This window comes from Siphateles boraxobius, unplaced genomic scaffold (assembly GCF_051911475.1).
Source record: "Siphateles boraxobius isolate OS27281-9 unplaced genomic scaffold, OSU_SipBor_1 12, whole genome shotgun sequence".
NCBI classification, from domain to species: Eukaryota; Metazoa; Chordata; class Actinopteri; order Cypriniformes; family Leuciscidae; genus Siphateles; species Siphateles boraxobius.
In genome coordinates, this window is record NW_027508722.1 from 27,782,864 (window position 1) to 27,809,924 (window position 27,061).

The 27,061-nt window shown below is 37.3% G+C and overlaps 3 protein-coding genes across 14 annotated transcripts in view; 1 reads left to right on the plus strand and 2 right to left on the minus strand.

Moving 5' to 3' along the window:
* Nucleotides 1-290: 290 nt before the first annotated feature.
* Nucleotides 291-8,636, plus strand: oprd1b (opioid receptor, delta 1b). 3 transcript variants are annotated; one of them, XM_077217468.1, is made up of 5 exons: nt 291-341; nt 1,689-1,885; nt 4,398-4,501; nt 4,587-4,939; nt 5,509-8,636. In XM_077217468.1, the coding sequence occupies exons 4-5, from the start codon at nt 4,597-4,599 to the stop codon at nt 6,039-6,041; spliced, it is 876 nt and encodes a 291-aa protein (XP_077073583.1). In that variant the 5' UTR covers nt 291-341; nt 1,689-1,885; nt 4,398-4,501; nt 4,587-4,596; the 3' UTR covers nt 6,042-8,636. The 3 variants fall into 3 exon arrangements, with proteins under 3 accessions (XP_077073583.1, XP_077073574.1, XP_077073566.1); XM_077217459.1 differs by lacking the exon at nt 4,398-4,501 and having other exon boundaries at nt 295-341; XM_077217451.1 differs by lacking the exons at nt 291-341; nt 4,398-4,501 and having other exon boundaries at nt 1,447-1,885.
* Nucleotides 8,637-14,445: 5,809 nt separating this feature from the next.
* Nucleotides 14,446-24,539, minus strand: rcc1 (regulator of chromosome condensation 1). 2 transcript variants are annotated; one of them, XM_077217426.1, is made up of 10 exons: nt 24,385-24,539; nt 23,504-23,609; nt 22,761-22,948; nt 22,472-22,651; nt 22,294-22,390; nt 22,088-22,210; nt 20,547-20,693; nt 20,066-20,185; nt 19,797-19,949; nt 14,446-15,303 (listed from the first exon to the last, which is right to left on the minus strand). In XM_077217426.1, the coding sequence occupies exons 2-10, from the start codon at nt 23,577-23,579 to the stop codon at nt 15,128-15,130; spliced, it is 1,260 nt and encodes a 419-aa protein (XP_077073541.1). In that variant the 5' UTR covers nt 23,580-23,609; nt 24,385-24,539; the 3' UTR covers nt 14,446-15,127. The 2 variants fall into 2 exon arrangements, with proteins under 2 accessions (XP_077073541.1, XP_077073550.1); XM_077217435.1 differs by lacking the exon at nt 24,385-24,539 and adding an exon at nt 23,921-23,939.
* Nucleotides 24,540-25,597: 1,058 nt separating this feature from the next.
* Nucleotides 25,598-27,061, minus strand: part of phactr4b (phosphatase and actin regulator 4b) — a 52,261-nt gene continuing 50,797 nt past the window's right edge. For all 9 annotated transcript variants that reach the window (XM_077217300.1, XM_077217273.1, XM_077217308.1 and 6 more), the window contains one exon: nt 25,598-27,058. In XM_077217300.1, the coding sequence (XP_077073415.1) occupies nt 27,043-27,058 (16 nt within the window). In that variant the 3' untranslated portion in view covers nt 25,598-27,042. The remainder of the gene's footprint in view (nt 27,059-27,061) is intronic.

Below are 27,061 nucleotides of genomic sequence, written 5' to 3' on the forward strand. Positions count from 1 at the left end.
TGTAAGCTTGTGGTTGCTCTGAAATTCACTGTCTAACATCCATTATACAGATTCATTCATTTATACTAATGTCATGCAAGTCAAATGTAATTTCACTCTCATTAGGACATGCTCATGGCACTAAGAAACTAGATAATTCACTCTAAAGAAATCCTCTAGCTAGCACATTTGGTCTTTTTAGATCATGGAAGATTTCTGTAATGTGTGAAAGCGTTGCATAACATTTCATTATAAAAACAGCACACTGTTATTTTGTTTATCTCTGTTTGTTTGATCTGTTCTTTTAACAGGCTCCAGAGAACTCATCCTGTTTCCTGAGTGATACAAAGCGTATACAAAAGGTAGCTTTTAACATCGCTTGTCATAAATTTTGGATAAAAAGCACAATGTTGCAACAGTAGAGAGCCAGAGCCATGCAGGGAGGATATTGTCAAGTGCTTGAAATTGATTCTCTGTTATATAATTTCATTTCCGCATAACTGCTGCGATATGAAGCCACAGTAATCGTGAAGAATATTTTTTGATTTAACTGATCATGTAATCAGTTGAACAGGATTCCATTATCAAAATGTGTGCTAATTGCAAATTTACCCCTGAGGGTCAAACTTAAATATTATGCCTCCTAGCACATGTAAATGTAAGTCAGATATGAGGAATGTGACATGTATTATACACTGATGTAGAATAAGTTGAATTAACATAAAAGTACATGTACTGTAGAATTCTGGCAAGTTGAATGAACTTAATAATGTCTTAAGAGGTACCAAAACAACATGCTGTAACAGCTTGACTTAAATACAAAGCCTCCAGATGGTGCCCTGTTTTTCATGAAATGAAGCCAAGAGCAGTGCTCGACAGAATCACAATCTTGACAAATGTGTCACCTCAAAGCAGCAAGGCCAAGAATTTATAAGCCCCCCAAATTTTAGCCTTTATGTGGCACAGAATTCCACAAAATTGTATTTCTCTCTTTAACTGAACTACATGCTTATAGAAGAAAAATATAGGTGCTTTATATAAAGAAATTTAGTTATAATACATTTTAATTAATTATTTTGATTTTGATTAAAAGTTATGAATTGAACACGTGTAAACATACTTTATCACTAGACAAATTTAAATAATGTTAAACATGAAATCATTATGCATTCATTTAAGACATGTATCCTAGAACCTGTTTGACATAGGGTTCCTTAAAATTGAGTCAAGAACCCTTTAGGGGTTAGAACACCAATTTAACCTTTTTTTCTAAAAGAGTGGAATGGAAACATATAACAAATAGGCTAATAGCTCAGGTAAAGGACTAGATGATTAAGCTAATAGCTATAGTGCATGTTTACAGTATGTCGAGTGACACTTTTGTGTGTGGGCGCAGATATTCAGTGTGTTCCACTATGCACATGGTTTGTAGTTCGGGAGAAAGTACGAGAGCATGCACAGCAGCACGCGCAGTTGGAAGTCGAGTGCGCTCCCGAGCAGAGGAGAAGAGAAAAGGAGAGCTGCGTGAAGTGACCAGTGGAGTTGATGTCCTTATAGCTGCTGTTCTATATCTTTCTATACCTTTTAGATTAACGATATATGTTTATAATCTTCCCGTTTTTGAGTCACATTAGAAGACGTTTGGCATTATACAAGGGAAGCGCATAATGGAACCTCCAACAGTAACTGTTAATGATTTTCTCGAACAGTTTCCTTTAATTCTCCACAACTCGAGCTTTATGGAGGAACCAGCAGGAATTCTGTCCAACTGGAGCGAGAGCAGCGAGCCGAAGGCGGTCAGAGGCAGCAGTGCGGTCGCTATCGCTGTGTGCATCACCGCGCTGTACTCAGTCATATGCGTGGTGGGACTGTTTGGAAATATTCTGGTTATGTACGGTGTGGTCAGGTAAGAGAACTAGTTTATTCAATGAACATCATTTGTAGCATACTTCAAATCTCTCTGCAATATCTTCAATAATCATTCATTATTTAATTTACCACTCTTGACATTAATAGCTACTGAGAAATGACCCTTAGCTCAAACTTTGCTGGTTTTCTGTACAATAAGTGGACAAAGTCTAAAGAGAAAGATAAACGTAAATAGCGTCCCCTATTTGAACCCAGGAAATATAGGCAATATCATGTAGCCTACAGAGAATGTGTTGAACATGGGAGTTTTGAGTACAATCTGATCAAGTGGGAGAAGATGAAAGACAAAGCTGAGGAGTAAGATTTTTGTGATGTGCTCATCTGAGGGTGGCGAGTTCCATTATATTGAGGTTTTGACCACAAAGCCAGGGTGGGTTTCTTATAAAAAATAAATCTATTTCGCACAAAAGGCTTCATTAAGCTAAAAATGAATCACAATTCTTCTTGAAGTATCAAGTATATAACTATTAAAATGTAAAATTTAAATTTAAATTCTGGTTTTCTGTACATTAAAAAGTTACTCCAGTCAACATTTCAGATCACCACCTGGCAAACCCAATGGCCAATGTAGAACCCATGGTAAACATTTTTTTAACATTTATAACTTCTACCCTGACTAGGGTCTTTTGAGGCACTTTTAAAATGCCTTTAGGTTCTGCAAAATTTTCTTTATCCGAGGAACCCCAAATTCCTTAACCCCAAGTTTACAGTGTACAAAACCATTTCACACAGCTATAAAGAACTAGAGTTCTTTTAAATTAATACATAAAGCATTCTATTTCCTACAATATCTTTCAGGCATTCCAAATATGAAATAAGCATTAGAACTCAGTAAGGAAATGAACAGAATAGGAACTCAATAAAATTAAGAACAAAATATGTATAACCCAGGAAAATCAGCTAAAGGTCTTGTGTTTAGTTAGATTGCATTGATACATTTAAACTAAACTAAAGTGAACATGCATTTTACAGCTCGATTTAGACAAGAAAATGGAAGGGAACCAAAAAGATTTTGAATATAAATAGAGCCTTTGGCATTTAGATCTTTCTATCTATTCACAGCACATATTCAAGAGTGCAAAGCCATTGCCTAGGAGGGAAAGTCTGAATGGACTAATCATATTCTGAATCTCTGGATTGCCTACCTTTGAGGAGACATTAAAAAAAATGTAGCTGAAGAGAGTATTATAGTGTATCAGACACTACAGCCTGGAAGGATGAAGCTGTACAATAGGAAGCTTGGTGTGAAAAGAACTCATTAATAATTCCCCCTGAAGTTACAATTGCATACGGAGAACTTGATATGAATGCTTTTTTGATTGCATCTACATCAAAGTTTTCCCCTCATTTTAATCCATTATTTCCCACACTGCACCAAAAAGCCATTTTTAAATGGTATTTTTCCAAGTAAAAATATCTAAGTGTCCTTAAATGACAAGACAACAGAAACAGATGTATTAAGGTTTTTGATTAAAACAACAACAGCAACAAAAAACGATTTGCTTCTCTAGCCACACACACACACACACACACACACACACACACACACACACACACACACACACACACACACACACACACACACACACACACACACACACACACACACACACACACACACACACACACACACACACACACACACACACACACCATTTAGAGGTCAATATAATGGCACTACCTCTAAACAACAAGGCCTGTTGCAGAAATATGTTCCCTAATAAGCATGAAAAACATGATTGATGGCAATGCTACAAATTTAGCATAGCAAACCAGTATTTCCTTATGAATTAGGGACCAGTGTAAAATAAGAGATGCAAATATGAGTCATGGATATACAACAAAACATGTTATGCACTCAAGTACAAAAGACTTAATGGAACTTATAATAATGAATTTATTAATCTCACTACACATGTAGCCATGTACAAAGAGAGGAATAAACTGTAGTGTCACTAATGGATGTGCTGTATTCTCTCTTCAGCGCTGTGAGACTGTGAGATCACTGTGTGGGCTCCAGACAAATCTCAAAGAGAGGATAATCAATGGATTACAATTTTTGCCTTTGGCATTGATCTTTTCTTAAGTAACTATTTGCATCCTTTTATAGGCAACCCCATCATTCATCAGCCCATTATTAATTTAAAAAATACAGAGAAAATTATGAGCTGACTATTATATGATATCACAGAGAGACTATTGAGACACATTAATTTAATGAAAGCATGTTGTTAGCCCCTGCTGGCAGATGTTGTAACTACACCTTTCTATATATATATATATATATATATATATATATATAATATATATATATATATATATATATATATATATATATATATATATATATATTAGAATAAGTAATTTTAATGTGAACATTTTAATTATTGGAATAAACGTTGAATACAGTTTAGAAGGGTGTTAAATGATGATCAACCACAAATGGAAATATGTGTTCATGTTAATCATCTCGTATTTATAATGAAAAGGGCAAAAGCGAGAAGAGCCTCAAATTATGCACAATCAGCGCATCCAATTCATCATTCATCTGCATCTGAATTCTTGAATCTTCATATCGTCTTTGCAAACCCAGGTGCAGCTGATCGACATTCAAAAACTATGAAGTGCTTGTGTAGCTGATTCTCTCAGGCTGACTTTTGCTCTTTTTTCTTCAACAGGTACACAAAGATGAAGACAGCTACCAACATTTACATCTTTAATCTGGCGTTGGCCGATGCATTAGCCACCAGTACTCTGCCCTTCCAGAGTGCCAAATACCTCATGGGCACCTGGCCATTCGGTGAGCTGTTGTGCAAAGTGGTCATGGCTATTGACTACTACAACATGTTTACCAGTATTTTCACATTGACGATGATGAGTGTGGACCGTTACATTGCCGTGTGCCATCCAGTGAGAGCCCTGGACTTCCGCACGCCTGTCAAAGCAAAGATCATCAACATCTGCATATGGATTCTCTCCTCTGCTATCGGTATCCCAGTCATGGTTATGGCCGTTACAGTGACAGATAAAGGTGAGGACAAAGTGAGTGGGGGAAAATACAGAAGGATTTGATTTTATAGCACAATAAACTAGATGTTCATTTTTAGTAACTTATATTTTTACTTATAGATCCAAAATTGCTAGTTACCGTACTTTGCCTATTTTTGCTAGATAGTATGAAAATGGGTAGTAGCATGAACAAACTATTCTTCATATTGTCAAAATCATGTGACCTGCCAGCGTCAGTTGCATTGCTTCACTGCCATTCACAGCTTTTCTCCCATGGCCTCATTGGAAAGTAACGGATCTATCAGATATGCACTTTATAATCTTTTTGCCTATTCCCTATATATTAGGGAAGTAGGCATATTCTGACACAGGGAGTCACTTGTCGTCACCTGGGGTAATAATATAGCTTGCATATACAATGTATTTCAGTGCTTGGCCAATCCGATTCAAGGACGGGAAATAACTGTTGTAAATAAAAAATATATAGTTAGGGAATTACAGAACAACTGATCAGCAAATTCAATCAAGAAATTACTTTAGAATTAACAAATCTTCTCATCTTTTTTTTTTTTACATATATATTCTCCCCAGGCAAAACGGTCTGCATGTTGAAATTCCCAGACTCAAATCCACAGTATTGGGATACTGTGACCAAGATCTGTGTTTTCATTTTTGCCTTTGTGGTTCCCGTCTTGGTCATTACCATTTGTTACGGCCTGATGATCTTTCGACTTAAGAGTGTGCGCTTGTTGTCTGGCTCCAAAGAGAAGGACAGGAACCTCCGGCGTATTACCCGCATGGTATTGGTGGTGGTGGCAGCCTTCATCATCTGCTGGACCCCTATCCATATATTCATCATCGTCAGGACTGTGGTGGAGATCAACAACAAGAATCTGCTCATTGCCACCTGCTGGCACCTGTGTATTGCTCTTGGCTACATGAACAGCAGCCTCAACCCGGTCTTGTACGCATTCCTGGATGAAAACTTCAAGAGGTGCTTCAGAGAATTATGCGTGCCCTTTCGTTCCCGCATGAAGCACAGCAGCTTTTCCAGAGCTCGTAGCGCCACGAGAGAGCCCATCTCAGTGTGCGCCAAGTCTGATTCAACGAAGCAGCCCACATGACTAGACCTGGACCAGATGCCTCCTGGTACGCAACCAAGGACACAGAAAGACCTGCAGTCTGAGGTCACCCAGATCTCCACCACTGAGTTTTAAACCCCTCTGAGGTTAATAAAAGTTGGCGACAAGCTTATATACAGAAAGGCAAAATTTGGTTCGTTTGTGGGAAAATAATCTGCTAAATGTTTTCCAAAGTGAGGAAATGAGATCATTTGGACCATCAAGATTCTAATCATGCAGTGGGAAAAAAAATAAAAAATGTGGCCTTGGAATGGTCAATAGGAAATCTGCATTCCTTAGTGGTATATGAGCCATCAAAGTGGATTACTGTAATTGGATTTATAAATAAAAGTGAATGCGTTTCCCCGGGATTTGTGGGATCTTGTTATTGAAATACATTATTACTGGGGCCAAACCATGTACTGAATACACAAATTCAGTTTCTCAAACAAGAAAATAAGCTGTAAGATGGATATTTAATTTAAAGAGACAAAAATACTCACTTTTCACAGAACAATGAAAATGTGCAGAAGTCTTTTTCCACTCCATAATAGAAGGATTTAGTTAAATCTGAGGATAAAGATATATGGAGAAAGAGAGGTGTCGGAGAATGGACCAAAATTTCATCCTATGGTTAGCAGGAAAGTTTTCCATTGATGACAGAATACTTTCCTCAAGATCACTGTTAAAATATACTGTTACATAAACTCTTGACACATTGTTAATTTCATGGTGCTTGATAAAGTGTAATTTTGTGCTACTAGTGAAGGTGTTTGATAACCTTTGACTATGAAGTGTGCAGTGTTTAGACATATTAGGTCTCTTAGATTATTCCTTCTCAGTTATTATCTTGCATTTCATTGCTATAAGGGCAGAATGGCTGTTTTTTTTACCTTCTTCAAATTCACATCTAACAATTTATTTTGTGATATTAGCATCTTATTCTAAATGTCAGCTTTGCTGTAAAATGAGAGTTTAGTTTCTTGAGCTGTTATAAACTAACTTTTTCCAGTTAGCAATGTGTTTATGTATTAGCAGTATTACTTTTCTGTAGAACCTATATGTATTTTTGCGAAACTGTTTCATATTTACCCATGAATACATTTTTTTATGGATGCATGGCAATTAGACGTCACCAATTATCTGAACTGTCAGTGTGAAAGCTAAAGTAGCCTATTAACATTTTTCTGTATGTATGGGTGTTGGGAAAAATAAGCTTTATCTCAACAATTTTCACTTCCCAAATGATGAGTGTGCCTTAGTATCTGAAATATACATTCATCATCTCATATATTGAATGATAAGCCTGTCACCCTTTACGCTGTTTTAAAGATTTACATTTTGTTTGGTAAAAATATAGCACAAAAGCCCTAAAAAAAGCAGTTTTTCCGCAGGTACTCAAGCACTTTTACATAATCTCTTCAGCAGACAACCTATAGACCCCATTTTGCAATATATTGGATAAGTGCTTTGAGTAAAGTAGCTGGAGCCTTTGAGTGGGCGTATGCTAAAATCCATGCCAAAAAAAGGCATTTGATGTGGAAAAGTGCTTAGCACCATGTCAGGGTCTGAGCAGATATACGCACTTTCCCTTGTGGCAGAGAGTCTGAGAACTGTAGATATTTGAAACTTTCAGTGTTTGAACATAAATATGTGTTGGCAGTGTGTGTAAACCAAATACGATTCACTCCTATTACTTATGAATGGGGAGAAACTGCAACATGCAATATGGCGGAATCCGTAAAAGAGCCAACCGCTGATTGGTAAAGTCATTACGTCACTGCAGCTGCTGTTAGAAGCTCCGGTTCCCATAGAAACTTGAGACTCGCGCTTAGGAATGCATATGCGCATTGGCTGGTCTAGCCTGAAAAATAAGCTTTTTCTAAAGCTATTTCAGCATAGGAAACAACATTTATGGGACAGTTCATGTCAGCTTTTGTTGTTGTTTGAAATATGTTATTTAGTTGTGAGTTCGGCAAGCAGTTTTTGAGATTTCAGGATTGCCCCATTCCAATAGGTAGGACTTGGTCCTAGATGGCCAAAATAGCTGCCCTGAGGCGTTGCAAATATGGCCGCAGAGTGAACAGATTTTACTTGACAGGGACTTTGGTGTAAACAACCAACCTATATGGATAAAAATCCACCCACTCCTTTTAATTAATCTCCATAAATCATAAGCAGTGTCTCAGAACAAGTCGTTCGCAGATTCTGGGCAAAGTGAGTAGTACACTGTCAGTACCAACTGTTTGTGATCCAGCTTATAGTCTCCTGAGCCATACTGGTTACAGCAGTAATGAAAGGGAGAGCACATGCTTTATTACAGTTAATCTGAGTTGTTTTACGTATATATAATGTTTACCAGTTTATTGAGCACCCCTCGATCAGGCATAAGGTCTGTACAGTATATATTTGTTACTGTTAGTTGTAACGGATGCTTTGTGTAAATCACTGTGTATGTTGATGATATTCTAGGGAGAGAGAGTTTATGGGTAAGACTTTAATAGGCACTTCTTGTACTGTGTTTTATTCAGCTGTTAGGGTGATTTTCTGCGGGTGCTTCATCTTTTGTGTGATATACAATAAACTTCATAAAACTCATCAGTAAAGTTTTGGCCATCATTCGGACAGGGTCTGCTACAACAGGCTAAAACTAAACTATACTATGTTCCATCTTCATGCAGCATATTCTCTGGCGAAGGAGGCATTATTGTCTGACTCCCGTTCGAGGGTGAACACCACTACTGACAGACAACTTTTGACTTTTTCAGTGCGAGAGATTGTCCTGTTTTGTTGTTACATGAGCTCTTGACGCTTCACCCTCTTCTTGAAAGGGAGCCAGGAGCACCAGCTCATTTCCATTTAAAGGGAAACATAAAAACAGTACGATTTTGCTCACCCCCAAAAAGTGGCAATTTTAAAGGGATAGTTCACCCAAAAATGAAAATTAGCCAATGATTTACTCACCCTCAAGCCATAGGTGTATAATGACATTCGTCTTTCAGACGAATACAATTGGAATTATATAAAAAAAAATGTCCTGGCTCTTCCAAGCTTTATATTGGCAGTGAAAGGACGTTTCTGTCTGGGGGGTTAATAAAGTGAAGCGATGCGTTTGTCTAAGAAACATATCCATATTTTAAACTTTATAAAGTAAAATAACTAGCTTCTGGCCCAACGAACATACGGATTCCACTTACCGTTTGACGTCAGAAGTAGCGTAGTGCGCCAAGGCTACGTAAATATCAGCAGTATGTTGCATTACTCGCATAAGTTTAGATATTTTTCTTACACAAACGCATCACTTCGCTTCAGAAGGCCTTTATTAACCCCCTGGGGCTGAGCGGAGCACTTTTATGATGGATAGAGGCACTTTTATGGACTTTAAAACAGAAACAACGATTCATTGTCATTATAAAGCTTGGAAGAGTCAGGACATTTTTTTTATATATAACTCTTGATTGTATTCGTCTAAAGGAAGAATGTCATTTACTGTACAACTAGGATGACTTGAGGGTGAAATCATGGGCAAATTTTCATTTTAGGGTGAACTATCCCTTTTACATGCTATAAAAATGATCGGTTGGGTATTTTGAGCTGAAACTTCACATACAAACTCTGGGGACACCAGAGACTTATTTTACATCTGGTAAAAGGGGGCATAATATGCGCCATTTTAAGCAATTATTGCCACTCGCCATTCTCAAGTAAAGGATTTGAACTTTGACTGGTGATAGTTTAATGACATTAATTAGGCACGTTTACAAGGCGGAGATCTGATTGTGAACCCATTCAGCTGCACACAATTTCAAGATCATTTGCGATTTATAGATTTCATATCTGGAAGAGAGGAGCCTATGCACGTTTTTGTGTGTACGTTCGCTCTGGGAATATCACGTATGCACATTTGAAAAATGCAGGGCTCTCAAGTTTTATCAAAAGTTTAGAGTGAGATTTAGGGGAGGAGCCACCCAAATATTTGCAGCAGCGGTCTCTCGACCCAACCAAATTCGCTTAAATTTTTGCTAGCAGTTCAATTTTGCCTATTGTTCATAATTGACCAGCACAAATGGAAATTATAACAATTGTTAAATCTGAAAAGACAAATTCATCCAAATAAAATAAATAGTTATATTTAAAAAATACAAATTTATTGAAAAATTAAAATAAATTTGACCCAAAACAAGCCAACTGAACATCAGTGCTCAATGTACATAACATTGTGTCATAACAACTTGCCCTGAGCATGTATGTCAAGACCCAAACCGGTCACCTTTACAGGGGTCATCGGATGCCCATTTTCCACAAGTTGGTATGATTCTTTTGGGTCTTCATTTAAAGTTTGTAACATACTTTGGTTAAAATTTCTCAATGGTTGTGTAAAACAACACCCTTTTTACCTCTTCAAAAACAGCTCTGTTCACACTTCACAGTGACCCGTTTCGGTGCATGTCTCTTTAAATGATAATGAGCAACAACTTTTTGGCTTTTTGAGGATAAAAAAAGTGAATGGATTTTTTTCATTGCATGGTGATTGTGTCCACACACTGCAAAGACACATTTATTTGCAAATACCATATAAAAGTGTATTTTGCATTCGGTGACCCCGCAGCTAAAAGCAGTTGGAGAGTTTTTGAATGCATCAAAAAATAATTTAGCACGAATTTAGCTATACTCCTCAACATCTGCTCTCACTGTCTTTGATCACAGGCAAGAGATATCGTCCAGGAATCGTAAAATCAAAATGCTAAAAAAATAAAAATAAATGAAGATGTCCGCAAACCGCATTCATCAGATCGTGCTCTTTCAACTTCCACTCCGTGTGTGCGCGTGTTGTCTAGTAACGAACGTGCTTGCAGCGGGAACACATAATTTACCCGGAAACAACTCATTCTAATTTCTGATTGGCTGGTAGCTAGCATTTAACTCTGTATAACTCGAGACAGATGCAATGAACTCGGCAGAGAACTTCCCTCCTTTTGCCTGCGTCTCGTCCATTAATTGTATAGCGGGACAAGTTCCCTTACTCCTCAGCGTGAGAAATACAAGGTGTGGCGTGTGAGCGTGTGAACGGGTTGAAATGCGTGTGTCTCACGCCCAATGCGTGAGACTTGAGAGCCCTGGAAACGATTGTAGGATGAAATGTAGGACGGTTTCTCCGCAACATTTTATAAATAAAGGCCCCTGGGCTGTATCTGAATCAGGTTAAAAATGAAACGGAGGTTGTTGTATAAAAACAAAAACGTCCAAATCCTTACATGAGAATCAATGAGCTGGAAGAAGTGCTTGTGTGAAACGCACGCACGCACGCAAGCACGCACACACGCACACGCGCGCACGCGCACGCGCACACGCACACGCACACGCACACACACACACACACAGTTTGCTGAACGATATGTTTTACCATTAGTGAAATAATAATAATAAATTATTTGTCTTGGAATTAAATAAATTGCCATATTTATGGTAATCAAGGAACTCAATCCTCTCAAACTCTCTACGATTTCTGCACTTTTCACAAACAGGGTATAAAACAGGGCCTGAAACTGAAAGATGTTGATCTGCAGAAAATGTTCTTTGTCAGCCACAGGAGGTCAAACTAAACATTTCATTGTCTATCTGTTCACTATCAAGCTGATTCGTTTTGAAGCAAATAGGGGTCCTGTTTGTTTAATGTGGCTTTCAATATATATATATACAGTACCTCTACTCTGTCTGAATTCCAACACAGTAAGAGGAGCATAATCAGTGCACCTGTTATTTTGGAAAACAATACACAAACACTTAAAGCAATGGTGTTTGCAGTACTGTATACCTTGTGCCACAGTAATGGACTATGGAAATGGTTACAGTGCAACACAGAGTCTCAACCAGCCATCTCAGATGAGTAAATGGTCTGAATATTAAACACCATCATTATATGGTCAGCAAATGTCATTTATGTGCTTCTCTGGTTCCTTGTGATTGTGGTTTGGAGTGTCTGTTACATAACGGCATAAACAGCGGATCAGAGAGCAACACTGTTTACACACTGAGTGGAGGGAAGCATCACGAGGCAGAGTAATGGCAAGAGACACAGCATGTCATCTAGATTGATCAGGAGGATCTCACACTGCACAATATTGCGCTCAACCCCTTCAGTGTACTTATGAGATTCATTTTTGACAAGCTGTGGGCTGCATCCGAGAGTCAGCGTGGATTTTAAACAACTCACATTCTTGTACATAATAGCTTATATGCAACTGATGCTTAAAACAATAACTGAAGGTAATATCAGCTTCTCACTCCCCAAAAAAGTCAGTTTAAGAGCCTCCTCAATTTGACTATATTTATCATTATATATATATATTTTGACTGTCATCTGTCACACACATGGTAAAATAAAACACACACACATAAATATTGAAAACATTGTATAATGTCAATCATGCTCTAGTCTAGGCTAAGCAGGTCCATATAATTTCTCTGAGGAGAATATGTTACAACTCATACCCATATCCAGTAAGAACTTCCATTAAAGACAGTTCAGTTTCCATGGTGACATGTGGTTGTTCACCCATCAATATGAGATGCTAAAAAAATAACAAATGGTCATGTTAAAGGCATGCGGATATTATTAACATAAATTGTGCATCGTATGCCTGAAAGAAAAGAACATCTACTCCAAACAATTATAGGGCGCCAGTTTTCAGTTGTGAACACAGACAGACAGATAACTTTCCTAGCTAATCAAAAACAAACCTTAAAAGGAGAATGATGTGGGAACCAAAAACTAATCTTCTGGAAACCAAAAATTGTTAGCTGGGACAAAAGTAACCTAATTTCAAACCAAGCATCTTTCTGTTGGTCAACATCATGCTTGAACAATCTTTCGCCCTGAAACATGAAATTCCAGATCTCATGAATTCATGCTGAAAATGACTAGATTTCACCGATCAATGATAAACCACACACGCCAATCAATGTATTTTATGAGTGAAAAAACTATGTGGTTACGGAGATTGTGAATGGTCATGTTATATGTAGACAATTTTAAGCCTATATTTTAATTTGAAATATTAAGCACAGTTCACTGATGTCAAATTTTTTGTTTCAAATTTTTTTCATTTGAAGTTTTTTCTTCCCTGTTGTGACGTACATCCAAGTTAAAATGCTTCTCCAACAAGAAAAAAAATGTATACACGTAAACCAGTAAACACGTCATCAGAGAAGAAATGTTGCAAGAGGGAGTAGTGGAAGCTAATTTGATTAAAGATTACAAATGCACTTTTTTGTTTTAAAAATTGAGCACAGATGAATTGTTTATAACAAATACTGAAATATTCCATAAAAATAAAGAATGGACAATTTTGATTTCACGGAAACAGAGGAAAAAGTTGATCCTTTAACAAGCTGTAGAAAATACTAATGCTTTTAAAAATTCATGGGCTGCCTGCTGTGAAACTTTTCGTTTCAGTCACATATGGAACCGCATGATGGAAACGTTTGACTCATTTATACTGCGAATAAGGATGGCCAACCCAAAAGCCTTTAATGTAGCTTGCTGGCATTAAAAACAACAACATTTACAGCCAGTGCCCTGTCCACTTCTCAGTGCAGAAACCTCATGCTGCCTCACACCAGGCGTCGAAAAACATTGATGACAGCATTAAATGATGGTGGTCAATTAAGTGCTTGCAGAAGAGGCTGTTAGCATTTCAAAGCTTTCCGAGAAAGTGGGCCTTGAAGGGCTTTTCAAGTGAAATACCCCACAAAGTCTCTCAGCATGACTCACTGTGGGCTGTAACATAAAGAACAGACCGAAAGCACAATTCCATTTCCCCTTCATGGATGCTGAAGTGGCGCTTTGATCTGCAAATTTTATCAATAGCGACCAAACCATTTCCAGCCTCAAGTGCCTTCAACAGTTTAGTACATACTTATATAAGCATCAACTCTGATGTTCCATAATCTAACAGAGTATACATTTCTGCTGGTTATTAAATAGGATCACAGACAGTTTACGGTCAGTTATGTTGTACAGTGGGGAGCGAGCACCGGTTACGGTCAAGATAACGCTTTCATAAAATAAAATTTATATAAAAAAAAATATATATTTCTAAAATATAAATAATTACATCCAAGAACTATCCTTTTAATCTCGATAGCACGCACTTCGAGCACACACAAAGAAACATGCTTTTATAAGCGTGTAAGGATATTAGGCCAATTTTATACATTTAATTTTTACTTTAAAGTGCAGTTACACAAGGAAATTTATGCAGATGAATAAACTATTGAAAGAAACATACTTACAAATATGAGCATCCAATAAACCCACAGAAGGCAATTTAAGGTATAAAACTAGACATTAAAAAGTGACTTCTTGGACTAAACAAGTAGTTTGTTTTAAATAAGTAATCTTAGGTTAGTTTCTGTAAAGTTTCATTTTTATTAATTGTCCACAGGGCCAGCAATGCATGGATACAATAATGGTGTTATTTAGGAAATCAGGAGAACAGTTTAACTGCAAAATACAGCAATACCAAATCTGCTATTTTTGAGAGAGAGAGAGAGAGAGAGAGAGAGAGAGAGAGAGAGAGAGAGAGAGAGAGAGAGAGAGAGAGAGAGAGAGAGAGAGAGAGAGAGAGAGAGAGAGAGAGAGAGAGAGAGAGAGAGAGAGAGAGAGAGAGAGAGATTTAAAATTGGGGAAAAAATACCTGGGAGTTTTCTAAAACACTTATTAAATCACTTTTTTAGCTCATACATGCACACAATCATTCACGACAGGCAGTTTCCAGGAGGCACACAAGATCTCGGTTAAAAAAAAAGAAGAAGAAAATAAAAGCAAAGAAACAAAAGTCCATAAAAAAGGTCTCTGATCATCTACCGGACCATATCCAGTGAATGTTTGGGCTCCCCATAAAGCGGGATAAAAGGTTTAATCAGATGATACACATCCTACCACCTCCCTAAGTTGCTGCCTTAGCTCAGCACAGCACAGGAAGCATTACCAATCCCAGACTCCCCCAATCTTGATCAAGCTTTAGGTTACAGATACCACTGATACAGTAGATTGGCTTCACTGTCTTTAGTCAAGGAGTTAAAGATCAGCTCTCCTGCTTGTCTTTGACCAGCAGGACCGTGTGCTGCCCTCCACTGGACACTGATAGAACTACACGGTTCTCCAGCTGCTTGCCTGTCATTTCCACTGGGCTCCATTCATCCTCCTCTTCTCCTGTACCCAGCTGCAGGTTGGTACCCATTCCCCAGGAAAACACAGAGCCTGGCCAACAGATAGCGAAAACACAGCTTTAAAGCAAGATCAAACCAAGCCAACAGTACATTCTATGTTATTTGTTAATGTCCTAAAAAAAAAAAACTGCTGTGAAGGGGTGCAATCAATGTAATCAGTGGTTGAGGATACATTTGTGAACAATACACGCTGCGTCATTTGCTGCTTTTGCCATTTAAAAATACAAGGACAAACAATGCTACAACCCAAACGGTATCAAACTATAAATGCACTGATCAGTTTTGATTAGACAAGTAACACCAAATAGTTTGCAATCAAATTTATAAATTTATTTAACCCTTGTGCATCCTTTTTCAGTTTTGTTTTTTTGATTACTTCCGTCTGTTTTAATGCTAACTGCATAAAATTTGCCACAGGTGTGTATTTTAATATTTCACCCCATTTCCTTTAAAAAAAATCTATTTTGCACTAGGTACTAGGGGGTGTGACGAGATCTCGTGAGACTAAAATGTGGCGAGATTTCCCGTTCAGTAAAAAACGTGATTAAAAAAGACACTCAGTGTTTCTCGCGATATCGCCATGACGGAGCGTGAGGGTTAAACAAGCATAAAATATTCCTCTGCTACACTCACATTCGCCTCATTTGTTCCCTGTTGTTTTGTTTTTATAAAAAAATTAAAACCATTATAAACTAATGTAAAAGTCTGCTCATACAGCACGAGTAGCCGTTAGTGCAGTAAGAATTCACTGTTCACTGATCACGTGACAATGGTGGAGGATTCGTTGCGAAAGAGCCTAAACGTCTGATAAATGTTTTATCTTGTAGAATGCGCGCTTAGCCCCGCTGCATCTTATACACAGAGTACACGCGATCACGAATTTAAAAGTGAAAGTAAAACACGAGCTCCCTGATGCGCGCAAATTAGGCTGCACATACAATAGTCTGTCACCCAATGCCCATCTCTGGACTGTTTAATTGTGGCTACGGTCTCTGTTTGCACTTCGAATATTGAGAGTACTGTAACATCTTGACAACAGACAAGGTAGGCTCCGTTTCTGAACTTATGATCGGAACGCAAGAATAACTGTAAAGACAAACGCACCAGCCTCGTTTCTCTCCACCGGGCTTTTTCGAAATCCGAACTCACAGCATTAACCCTATAACTGCCGGTGCAAAATAAAACAGCAATTCCACAACAATTATAAATAGTCTGCGCTACAGAACTTTGATTATGGTTGCACTTCCACTTATTGTTTGCACTTAAGACTAAGAGTAAACTTATTTATTTTTGTTATTTATACAATTTCTATTTCTCTGTTCAAATATGTTCTTTCATTATGTTGGCAAGGCTTCAAAATTTATTTTTTTACTATTTTTTATCAGATGGTGCCATTTTTTCAGTTTTGGCCTATAAAGCAAATACTCGCTTAATTCCTGTTTTCTGCTTCGGCATATTATAGAGCCAATTGGAAAAATTATGCAACAATATTTGTGTGGGTGTGTTGGTATGGATGTCAGAGTGTGGTTTGTATGCACGTAATAAAAAAAAAAAAGTGTGTGTTTGTGTGCTTGTAATATTTGAGGGAGAAAAACTCAACTGCAAATCTAAAATCCAATCACTGTGTGCACCAGTGGAGTTTTGCTGGCATCCAATGGGGAAAATGTGTTACTGCGCCCAAACAAAATCTTACAGAAAGCTCATTTTTTTAGATATCCTTCTTAAATTTGGAACACAACTTGTTTAGATTTATGAATTTATATCAGTTTTGGAGTTCAACATGTTTCAAAAAATATATATTATAAATAAAATAAATGATCATAATGTTCATAAATAATTTTCATAAACTTAAACCTCTATACAACATTTTTGGTTTCACTTTTTTAACTTGTTTAACTTCAGCAATAATCTGCCAAGGGTCCTCTTTAAAATGAGACCTAACTTAAGTCTTTGCTCCCAAGCCTAACATTTTTATGACAGTTTTTTGACATGGACATTTTTGTCCACTTTGGAACTATGTGTAACTTTTTTTGTTTTGTTTATGCCAACTGAATGAATTTGGCACAGGTGTGCATTTTTATTGTAATTTTACCTTTTCACCCCAATTTCCTTTAAAAAAAATCTATTTTGCACTAGGTACACAAAATACTACCTCTTCGCGTCGTTTTGACAAAAATGGCCCCATTGAAACTGCAATTTTTTATACCAGGGCCATTTAACTATAAAATGATGCAATCTTTGTTAAGAGGCTTTCATTCTGTTGGCTAGGCTTCAAAATTTAAATTTTTACTATTTTTATCAGAGGGTGCCTTTTTTTCAGTTTTTGCCTATAAAGCAAATACTCGCTTTATTCCTGTTTTCTGCTTCGGGATATTATAGAGCCAATTGGATAAATTATGCAACAATATTTGTGTGGGTGTGTTGGTATGGATGTCAGAGTGTGGTTAGTATGAGTGTTATTAAAAAAATGTGTGTGTGTGTGTGTGCGCGCGTGTGTTTGTAATATTGAGAGAGAAAAACTCAACAGCAGATAACAAATCCAATCACTGTGTGCACCAGTGCAGTTTTGCAGGCACCCAATGGGGAAAATCTGTTACTGCGCCCAAACAAAATCTTACAGAAAGCTCATTTTTAGAGATAACAACCTCAAACTTGGAACACAACTTATTTAGATTTATGGCTTTGATTTTCTAACCGTTTTAGAGTTCAATTTGTTTCATAAAAAATATGTTTATTGTAAAATAATGTTCATAAACCTATATAACTTTTTTGGGGATTTACTTAATTCTTTTTTACTTCAGCAATAATCTGCCAAGGGTCTTTTAAAATTATACCTAACTTAAGTCTGTGCTCCCAAGATTCAAATATGTATGACAGTTTTTTGAGTTTTTTAGCTATGTGTTTTGATGTAGCTATGTGTAACTTTTTTAAATTGATGCACAAGGGTTAAATCGTTTTGTTCAAAAGTTTAAAGCTACACTGTGTAACTTTTTTAGTTTATTCTTAGCTAAAAACACTAAGTTCTTTCAAAAATATATGTGCTCATTAATGTATATTTACTTCGTTCAAGTAATAAAGTATTCTCGTGAGTGTATAATATGCCATTGAAAATACATACGGGTGGGGGGTTCTAATGTCGGTCGCCATGTTGCCCCTCCATCTTGAAAGTACATTAGCCAAAGAGGGACATACGGTTAATTCAAGCTTCACCTTTCACTCATGGACGAGGTCGAACTGGAAGCCATGCTAATCTTGGACTACATTGGCCACCGTAGGAGTTAAAACGAAATCGGAATTGAGAGGAACAGAAACTAATATTCACTGGATGGTCATATACCTTTTCACCGCTAGATGGGGGTAAAAATCACACAGTGTAGCTTTAATGAAAAAAAGGTTTTTATTTTAGTTGTTGAAAAAATTATACTAATTCAGCAACGATGCATTTAAGGAAATGAAAACAAAGCTTTTTGAAAACACTCTCCAAAGTTTTTGAAAACGGAGGCATTTAAAAACGAAGACGTAAGTTTAGTCATGTGATGTATTTTGTACCAATAGATATTGATGTTTATACCGGTGTTGTGCCTATTATTTGCTATTCACTTTCACACTGTTGCTAAAATGTGTTATTTTGCACACTTTTCAAATCACAGTCCTGCAAAGATGACAGAAAATTTACTCACATTTGCTGTCCTGCAGAAAAACATGAGCAGTTGCGTTTTAGACCAAACATATGGTGACAGTGCGACCATCAGTGAATGGGGAGATATTTTGCTAAATAAAATTATCCTGTCAGAAAAATTGCGCGATAACATTATTTTTCCGTCTGTATCATCTTAGTGAGCTTTTGTGAGGTTTTATGGATGCGCAGTAAGGTGAATTTAGCGTTTTTAGGTCGTTTTTCAAAAGTTTATCATCCACACTGAGCCGTCGGAAAACGCTAGTGGGGACAGAATTTATTAATGAACGCGCCGCTTTCAAATGCATCCAGAAATGTTTCTTGAGCACCAAGTCAGCATATTAGAATGGTTTCTGAAGGATCATGTGACACTGGAGTAATGGTGCTAAAAATTAGCTTAGCCTTAACCAGAATAAGTTAAATTTAAAAATAAAAATGTCACTTTAAATTGCAATAATTTCATGCAATACTATACAGCCTTTTTATGGTACTTTTGCAAGAGAACAAAGTTTCTCTGAGAAATGCAATACTTTTGCAAGAGAAACTACCATCTCATTTGATCTCCCCACCACCATGTCCTTAGGGGCTCCGTAGTTTACTATATTTTTGATAAAATAATTGCAGTCTTAGTGAGCATAAGAGATTTTTTTAGGTTCTCTATGCGTATTTATACCAAATTTGCTTGTGGTCTGAATCCATTTACAATGCATATCAAGTTTTGTATAACAACTTGCAGAGGCAGAAAATGTTTGGAATTAGTCAAAATGAACCTGAAGCCAAAAAAAGTCTGTTTGGGATTATTTGAAGGGGTTGGAGTGCATCTAAACCAGGACAGGGTGTATTCTCACCTTGTTTGGTTACAGCGAAGCTCACAGAGGCACCACAGGCAATGACCTGAGCGTCACTGATCCCAGTGACCGGTGTGGGCTCACTCTTCTCCCCAGCATCCTTCCCCAGGCCCAGACGGCCATACTCCGCCCGACCAAGACTGTACACTTGTCCTGTGGATGAAGTCAGCAGTTGAACATTATCTGATGCACTGATGGGACACATGATTCAGTGCCAGCGCAACAATTTTTCATACAAATATTACAAATGAGGTTTATGGATGACTTGCCTTCTGAATTCAGGCACACTGTGTGATGCTGCCCACCAGAGAAACCCACCCAGGAGGTGGTGGAGTTCTTGAAAGAACCGAGTTTCAAAGGAACAAAGCAGGTGTCTGTGCTTTGGGTGCCTGTAAAAAAAAGAAAAAAATCCCTAAATAGACTGCAAAAGACAGACCATTTATTCTACAGGACTGATTGAGCTAAGAATTAGAGATGCACGGATGGGCTATTATTTCATCCGCAACCGCATCACAAGACTCATCATCCGTCCGCCATCCATCCGCACCAACCGTTTTGACCAATTTTCCCGCCCGCCATCCGCTGATACAAGGCGCTGCTGATGACAGCTGCGAGACTAGAAATCGCTCGCCACCCGCCCAAATTTAATTAAAATATTTTTTTTTCGTCTCGTCATCCGCCCGATCTGTGGCTTATCCGCGGAGTCCGCGGCTATAACTGCCAACCGCGCATCTCTACTAAAAATCTTACCAAGCTGGTGGTAATTGGATAGGCCAAATCCATAGACGTGCCCCTCTTTAGACACAGCAAAGGTGAAGTATGCTCCACAGAAGACATCCGTGAAGATGACCTTCCCCCGTGGCTTAATGATAACCATCTGCGGCTCCAGCAGTCTCACTGACACAGAAAGAAAAGTGATAAGAAACCTTAGAAGACAGAACAAAACAAATTTTCAAAAAATTTAAATTAACACTTTATCAAGGATGCATTAAACTGATCAAAAGTGACAAGACATTAATAGTGTTACAAAAGATTTATATTTCAAATGCTGTTCTTTTGAACTCTATTCATCAAAGAATCCAGAAAAAAAAGTATCACAGTTAAAAGTATTCACAAAAATATTAAGCAGCACAACTTCTCAACATTAAGATATTTCTAGAGCCCCAAACTGTTATTGTCAAATACAACATTTCACAACGCTATTGTTTCTACTGTAATTTTTCAAATTAATGCAGTCTTGGGGAGGGAGAAAAAAAAAGTTTAGAAACCATTCCCAAATTTTGGGATCTGTAAGATTGTTATAGCACATATTTGAAAACCATTAATATTCAGAAAATAAGCCAAAATTGCAAATAAATAAAATGATTAAGGGCTGGAACTAACAATTACTCTTTCAATCTATTCCTGAATAGCCGATTAATCCTTTACCAATAAATAATCGTAACTAATTTATGTATGAACTTTTACCTAATGATACCATTTATGACAAGGTTTGTGTAGGCCTAATTAGGAATGGGGTTTACTAAAGATGCGTTTAGTCACTTTTTGGGATTGACAATAGCAATTGCTTAAAGCTTAAATCCATAACATTTTTTCCCTTAGTTGGTCAGAACAAAAGTGGATGTTACTTGTTCAAATGACATTTTCCGGTGAAAATTCTTATGTTGGTCATACTTCCAAAAAGTAGAATCTGTAATTCCGAATGACAGCATCCACACCGCGCAATGACTGACAGCCGCACAGTCTCCTCAAAACATTGGATTCATCCACGTTGTGCCGTGATATGAAACTCTTTACAACGATTGACTGCTCGTTATTAAATAAATGAATATTTGAGGGCCGAGTTCATCCATAGATATTTTAAATAACCAACAACAGCATTAAGTGCTTTGTAACGGGTTGTAGAGAGTATTTTTGAACTGTGTGTCTTGCAACCTTGCGCCCACTGCAGTTCGAATAAAACTGAATGCTATATGAACACAAAACATGGGACTGACAACCGTCCTGAATAGAAGTTGCACTGCTATGGTAGGCCTATGGATTATCAGTTTTACAGAATGTGCAGGGCATCATTTTATTTGGTCTCCGTTTAAAAAATTCACACTTTAGATTGGGCTCAATATTTTTGTAATAAAGGCAGAGAGTCTGAGCTGCCATCATTAGGGATGACCATAAACAGCGCAACGAATAGACTCATTTACATAATCTGTTGTGTTGACATGTCATTCCAGCCCTAAAATAATTCATTCACATTCCAGTAGCGACAATTCGATCAACATAGAGATACATACTCAACCCCTTCCTGCCTCCGCGATTAGCAAAGTGCTCAGCGACACGGCCAAGCTGGCCTTGCTCTCCACATCCTGAGGTGTACAGCTCTCCACTCTCAGTCAGCATCACCAAATGGTCATTTCCTTTAGAATGAATTAAAAACTTCATTAGAAAGATTTCACAGAGACTGACTACTAAAGTCAAAGCTTGAATTCCTATAACCGACCTGAGACTATTTTAACCACAGGCTTTTCTATAGGAACTTTGACGGGCAATGTGCATTTTTTCATGGGCTCCAGGAGTCCAATGACACCATTATTGTCCTGCAACAGAAAGGAGAGGTCAATGACAAAACTGGTACAACAATCGCACTTCGTAACAGTATACAAAAATGCTATACTCACTCTAAAAGAGCCCCAGACATAGACCGCTCCCTGATCCGTGAGGGCAGCGGTGTGACTGTCTCCTGCAGAAACCTGCACAACTTTTTCCCCAAGGTCCACCTTAGCTGGCACCATCTCTGAGCCCTCCTCGGATGTGTCACGACCCAGAGCACCCTCATCATTACAGCCAAATGTATAAATCTACACAGGAATCAGACAACAAGGAGGACATCAGAAAAAACTAAATAACTTTTGAACAGTCTTGTTGGGTTTTGAAGTCAGCGATTAATGATTTGCTCGCTCAGCTTACATTTCCAGTGTCGCTGAGGCAGACTGTGTGCATGCCTCCAGCCACAGCCTGCACGATACCCTCAGGAAGAGTCACCAGAGCTGGTTTCTTCCTCTCCAGCACATCCTCCCCCAGGCCAAGCTGCCCAACATCACCCTGTCCGAGAACAAGCACCAGGGCCTTCTCCTGGCCATGACTACTGTGATAGACTACAAACATCCACAGAAAAAGAATGCATGAGTTTTCAGGCCTGGATATTACAAAAAAACAACTTGTGCATTTTTGTTCTTATTTGATACCATTTCCGATATGCGCTGTAAAGCGCTAGACCAGGGATCACCAACCCTGCTCCTGGAGAGCTACTGTCCTGCAGACTTCAGTTCCAACCCTGTTCCAACACACATGCATGTAATTATCAAGTAACCCTGAACCGCTTGATTAGCTGGTCCAGGTGTGTTTGATTGGGGTTGGAGCTAAAATCTGCAGGACAGTAGCTCTCCAGGAGCAGGGTTGGTGACCCCTGCGCTAGACCAATCACAACCGACTGGCCCATCAGACAAGGATAGATTTTTATCAAACTATTTCAGACGCTGCAAGAAAAGAGGTAATGCTGCGATGCCTATAAGAAAATTTGGCTTTTTTAAAAAAAACTTTGATGCATGTAACCCTATTTTAAGAGACCTCCACAACAAAATTTAGAATGTTTAAATGGCACAATAGGGGCACTTTCAATCTAAAATGAAAATAGAGACAGGGCGGCTTACCTTTATGTTTTTTCTCAACTGTTGAGTTCTCAGAAGCTGCAGTCGTTTGTCTCTTTACAGCTTTTTTTGCAGGCATGGTGACTTCAAATTATTGACAAATCTAAAACTATGAATAAAGACATGTTAAACAAGTAACTTCAAGGCCAAACTAAACAGCATTTGAGGCCTACACGTAAAACAGGACTGCTATTAATTCAATAACTAGTTTCACTTTTTAGTATATGAAGTACTTCAAACTCCTAAGAAACAAAAACTTTCCAGGGTCACATACTGGCTACACATTGTCTGCGTCTCAAAACCTAAACTGCAGTATACTTAGACAGCATATTAAAGTACAATGTGCGCCAATTTGGTATCATAGTTGCAAATAGCTTTTTTTGTGTGCATCATAATAGCTAAAAAATATAGGCAACTTACTAGGTTTTGAGACCGCCACTTTTTTCTGGCGCTGACTTCACAGACAATGACTGACAGCAGCAAATGTTTGATGGCGGTTTATCGGTCAAACATGGCATTGGAAATGACAAATTATGATCTTATTCTTTCAGCTTTTTTACATAACTTGGATGCAGGAAATGAATTTAAACATGGCGGAATAATAGCCGAGTTCAAGTTTAAAGTCATTAAGGAACAACCCGCTAAAAGTTTAAACAGACCAAGCCTTATAAAGCGACCCTCGGGAGAGTCTAACGTTACACAGTTCAGCCTTGTAACGTTTAGTTTGACCACAAGTTATTTAATAACTTACGTCGCACAAGTATCAAACTTCAAATAAGATTAAGAGCAATGAATGAATTAAACAGGCTTGTTCGGTAACAGATATTGCACAAGCACATTCCATAAATTTACCTTGCCTATGAAAGAAAATTGTATTATCTTACCGTTGGTAGGCAGCTGAGATGATAACCTAAAATTATGAACAACAACTGCCCAGTTTCAATGCTTTTGCTGGCTCGAGGAGGTTTGTGAACACCAGTAACTCCTTGAGAGAGTATAACGCACGCGTGTCTCACTACTGCCCTGCTTCATGTATTTCACTGGAATCGCGCTAATAAACAAATGGGCAGGCGCCGCCTATTGGAAAGGCGGGGAGGTTTTTACAATTAAATATTACACGATCTTTTACGAAAGGATATTCAAGTTGTCCCTATAGCAGCATTTCGAACTATTTTAATTTTTTTAAAACATTTTTAAATATTTAAAAAAATTTATCGCAACTGAGAATGAGAATAGCTGCAGGTAGATAGACCACAACAACAACAAAACATCAAAAATAACATTTCTAATTATGTGGTGGGCTTTTTTTTAAAATCAATGCAAAAGGTTTGTAAAGAGAATATTATCATTATTATTTTACCTTTATATATTATGGTATTTACTAACATTTATATATTTTTTATATTTTCAGTTTTCATTTTAATTTTTGTAATTGTATGTTTTAATTAATATATCTATTTAGCCTTAATTTATTTTTATTTCAGTTTTAGTAATTTTACTTAATTATTTTAGCTAGTTAACAAGGCAAAAGGTTATCTAATTTTTATATTTTATTTGATATCAACTTAATTTCAATCAAAAATGAAAAACATTTTTAATACTGTAGTTTAAATTAACAATTACAATACTGGGTAAGACATAAAAGTGACTACAGATGTAAAAATGACAAATGCAGAAATTAGGAATATTTATGGCCCTTTCTTGGCACCAAGAGTGATCTCTAAAACCTCATAGCACATTTGATGTCATTTGCTAATTGTGGCACATTTGTATCTTCTTTGCAACATATTAAGCACATAGTGTTTGTTTATTTTTGCAACTGTAATTTTGCAATTGATTTCTCATATTTGCAATCTAAGATCTCATTTGGACATTCAAAACTGTGAAAAAAGGGGCCAGCAAAGACTGCAATCTGTCTTTAACATCTTTATTTCTGAAATTCATGACCCCAGAAGAACGGTGGCACAATCAAATTATGTGGCTTTAAATTATAAAATGTGAATTATTACCTATTAGATTCGTGCACAAACTCATAAGTCATCGGTCAATATGTCATAAGAATGCATTTGCAAGTAAGAAAAAAAAGCAACACAAACCTTATTGGTAAGCATTTTAATTTAGATTTAGTTTTTACATCTAAACAGCAAATTTACTGTCAGTTTCACATATAATTAAAAAGCAAGAATATACAACGCTACATTACAATGGAACATTCTGCTCCCATTCTTGTAGTGTTGAATAATACACTAATAATTTTGTGCTTAAAAAAATAGTAACCTATATGAGTTTCAATATATTTAAAATATTTTTCAAAATAAAAGGAAGACAAGATATACACAAACAGTCAGGTTCATCTACAGAATAAATCTGTACAGCAGAGCAATTCCTATAATCCTACTGGCCAAAAACAACATAAATGACAAAATAATTGCAAAAAATGAAGAACAGTTCCAGCCGCAATAACCTCCCTGTCAACAGTACTTTACAAAGACTTCATTTTTAGAGCTATATCAGTGCGAGCCCAGACTAAATTCATTCTCCTTTTAAATGGGTAATAAATAATCAGGAAATCCTTTTTATTTAGAAATAAAATATTTTGTAAACATGAGTTGGACACTTCTTAAAACTGAAATAGCTGGACTTCACTTTTACAGAAGGTGATACTATTAATAATAATAATAAAATAAAAAATGGTAAAAGATAATAGATCACAGTTTCGCTGTAGATCAATAGTGAGATATGGAATGGTTACATTCTATCTAAAAAAATGACCATATCTTCCTCTATTCTTCTCTATGACTTCTCAAACTGTGAAGACCACAAAGTAAGGGGAATCTGTAACCCTGTCTTGAATAAAGAGCGCCAGAGCCAAAGTTATGAAATAAAAAAAATCTTGAGCCTTAAAGTATCTAAGTTAAAACGTTCCAAACTAAGAAAAATGACAGCAGCCTATACAAACATACACAAATACACAATTAATGTCCAGGCTCAGGCCTTATTCTTGCAGTTTTTCTGTCTGCCCCGCTATTTGTCATTAATTAACACTTGTAACAATGTAGTATTACTGTATTCATTATTGTCACATCATTATTATTACTATTATTTTTAACTTTGTTACACTTCCCTGAAAGGAAATAAAGTTGATCATATGAAGTAAAAGCAGAAAAAAGGCCATTTAGAGAGCAGAGAGAGGAATATCTGCCATTGGCACAAGTAACATCCTCTAATAAGTTCTTCATCGCCTCTCTGTCTTGGCACGTGGGTCTCCTGAAGTCCAGGAGAAATACTCCATCTGTCCCCCAGAGGTCACCCGTCCCACACATCAGTGGGTGGACAACTGAGAAACAGTCTGTTTTATTTTAGATTCGATTAGTTTCTGAATGCTCCAGGTGACCCTGTGCATTTGAAGTAGTACATTCATAGTAAAAGCAGTCTGAGAGGTGCTCTGATACCCGGAGGCTCCTCGCCAGAAAAAAACAGCCATTTCATCCCAATATCCACCAGCCTTTAAGTACTTCATTTTCCAGTTAAAGACGCAGCAGTTAAGGACGATGGAATCTA

What these genes read in the sequence shown, in the direction of transcription:
- rcc1 (XM_077217426.1), bottom strand. Translation starts at nt 23,579, where the DNA reads ATGCCTGCAAAAAAAGCTGTAAAGAGACAAACGACTGCAGCTTCTGAG. An exon ending in AGTTGAGAAAAAACATAAAG is followed by an intron (nt 22,949 to 23,503) that starts GTAAGCCGCCCT and finishes GGATGTTTGTAG; the next exon opens with TCTATCACAGTAGTCATGGC. An exon ending in GCCTCAGCGACACTGGAAAT is followed by an intron (nt 22,652 to 22,760) that starts GTAAGCTGAGCG and finishes ATTCCTGTGTAG; the next exon opens with ATTTATACATTTGGCTGTAA.
- oprd1b (XM_077217451.1), top strand. Translation starts at nt 1,647, where the DNA reads ATGGAACCTCCAACAGTAACTGTTAATGATTTTCTCGAACAGTTTCCT. An exon ending in GTTATGTACGGTGTGGTCAG is followed by an intron (nt 1,886 to 4,586) that starts GTAAGAGAACTA and finishes TTTCTTCAACAG; the next exon opens with GTACACAAAGATGAAGACAG. An exon ending in CGTTACAGTGACAGATAAAG is followed by an intron (nt 4,940 to 5,508) that starts GTGAGGACAAAG and finishes TATTCTCCCCAG; the next exon opens with GCAAAACGGTCTGCATGTTG.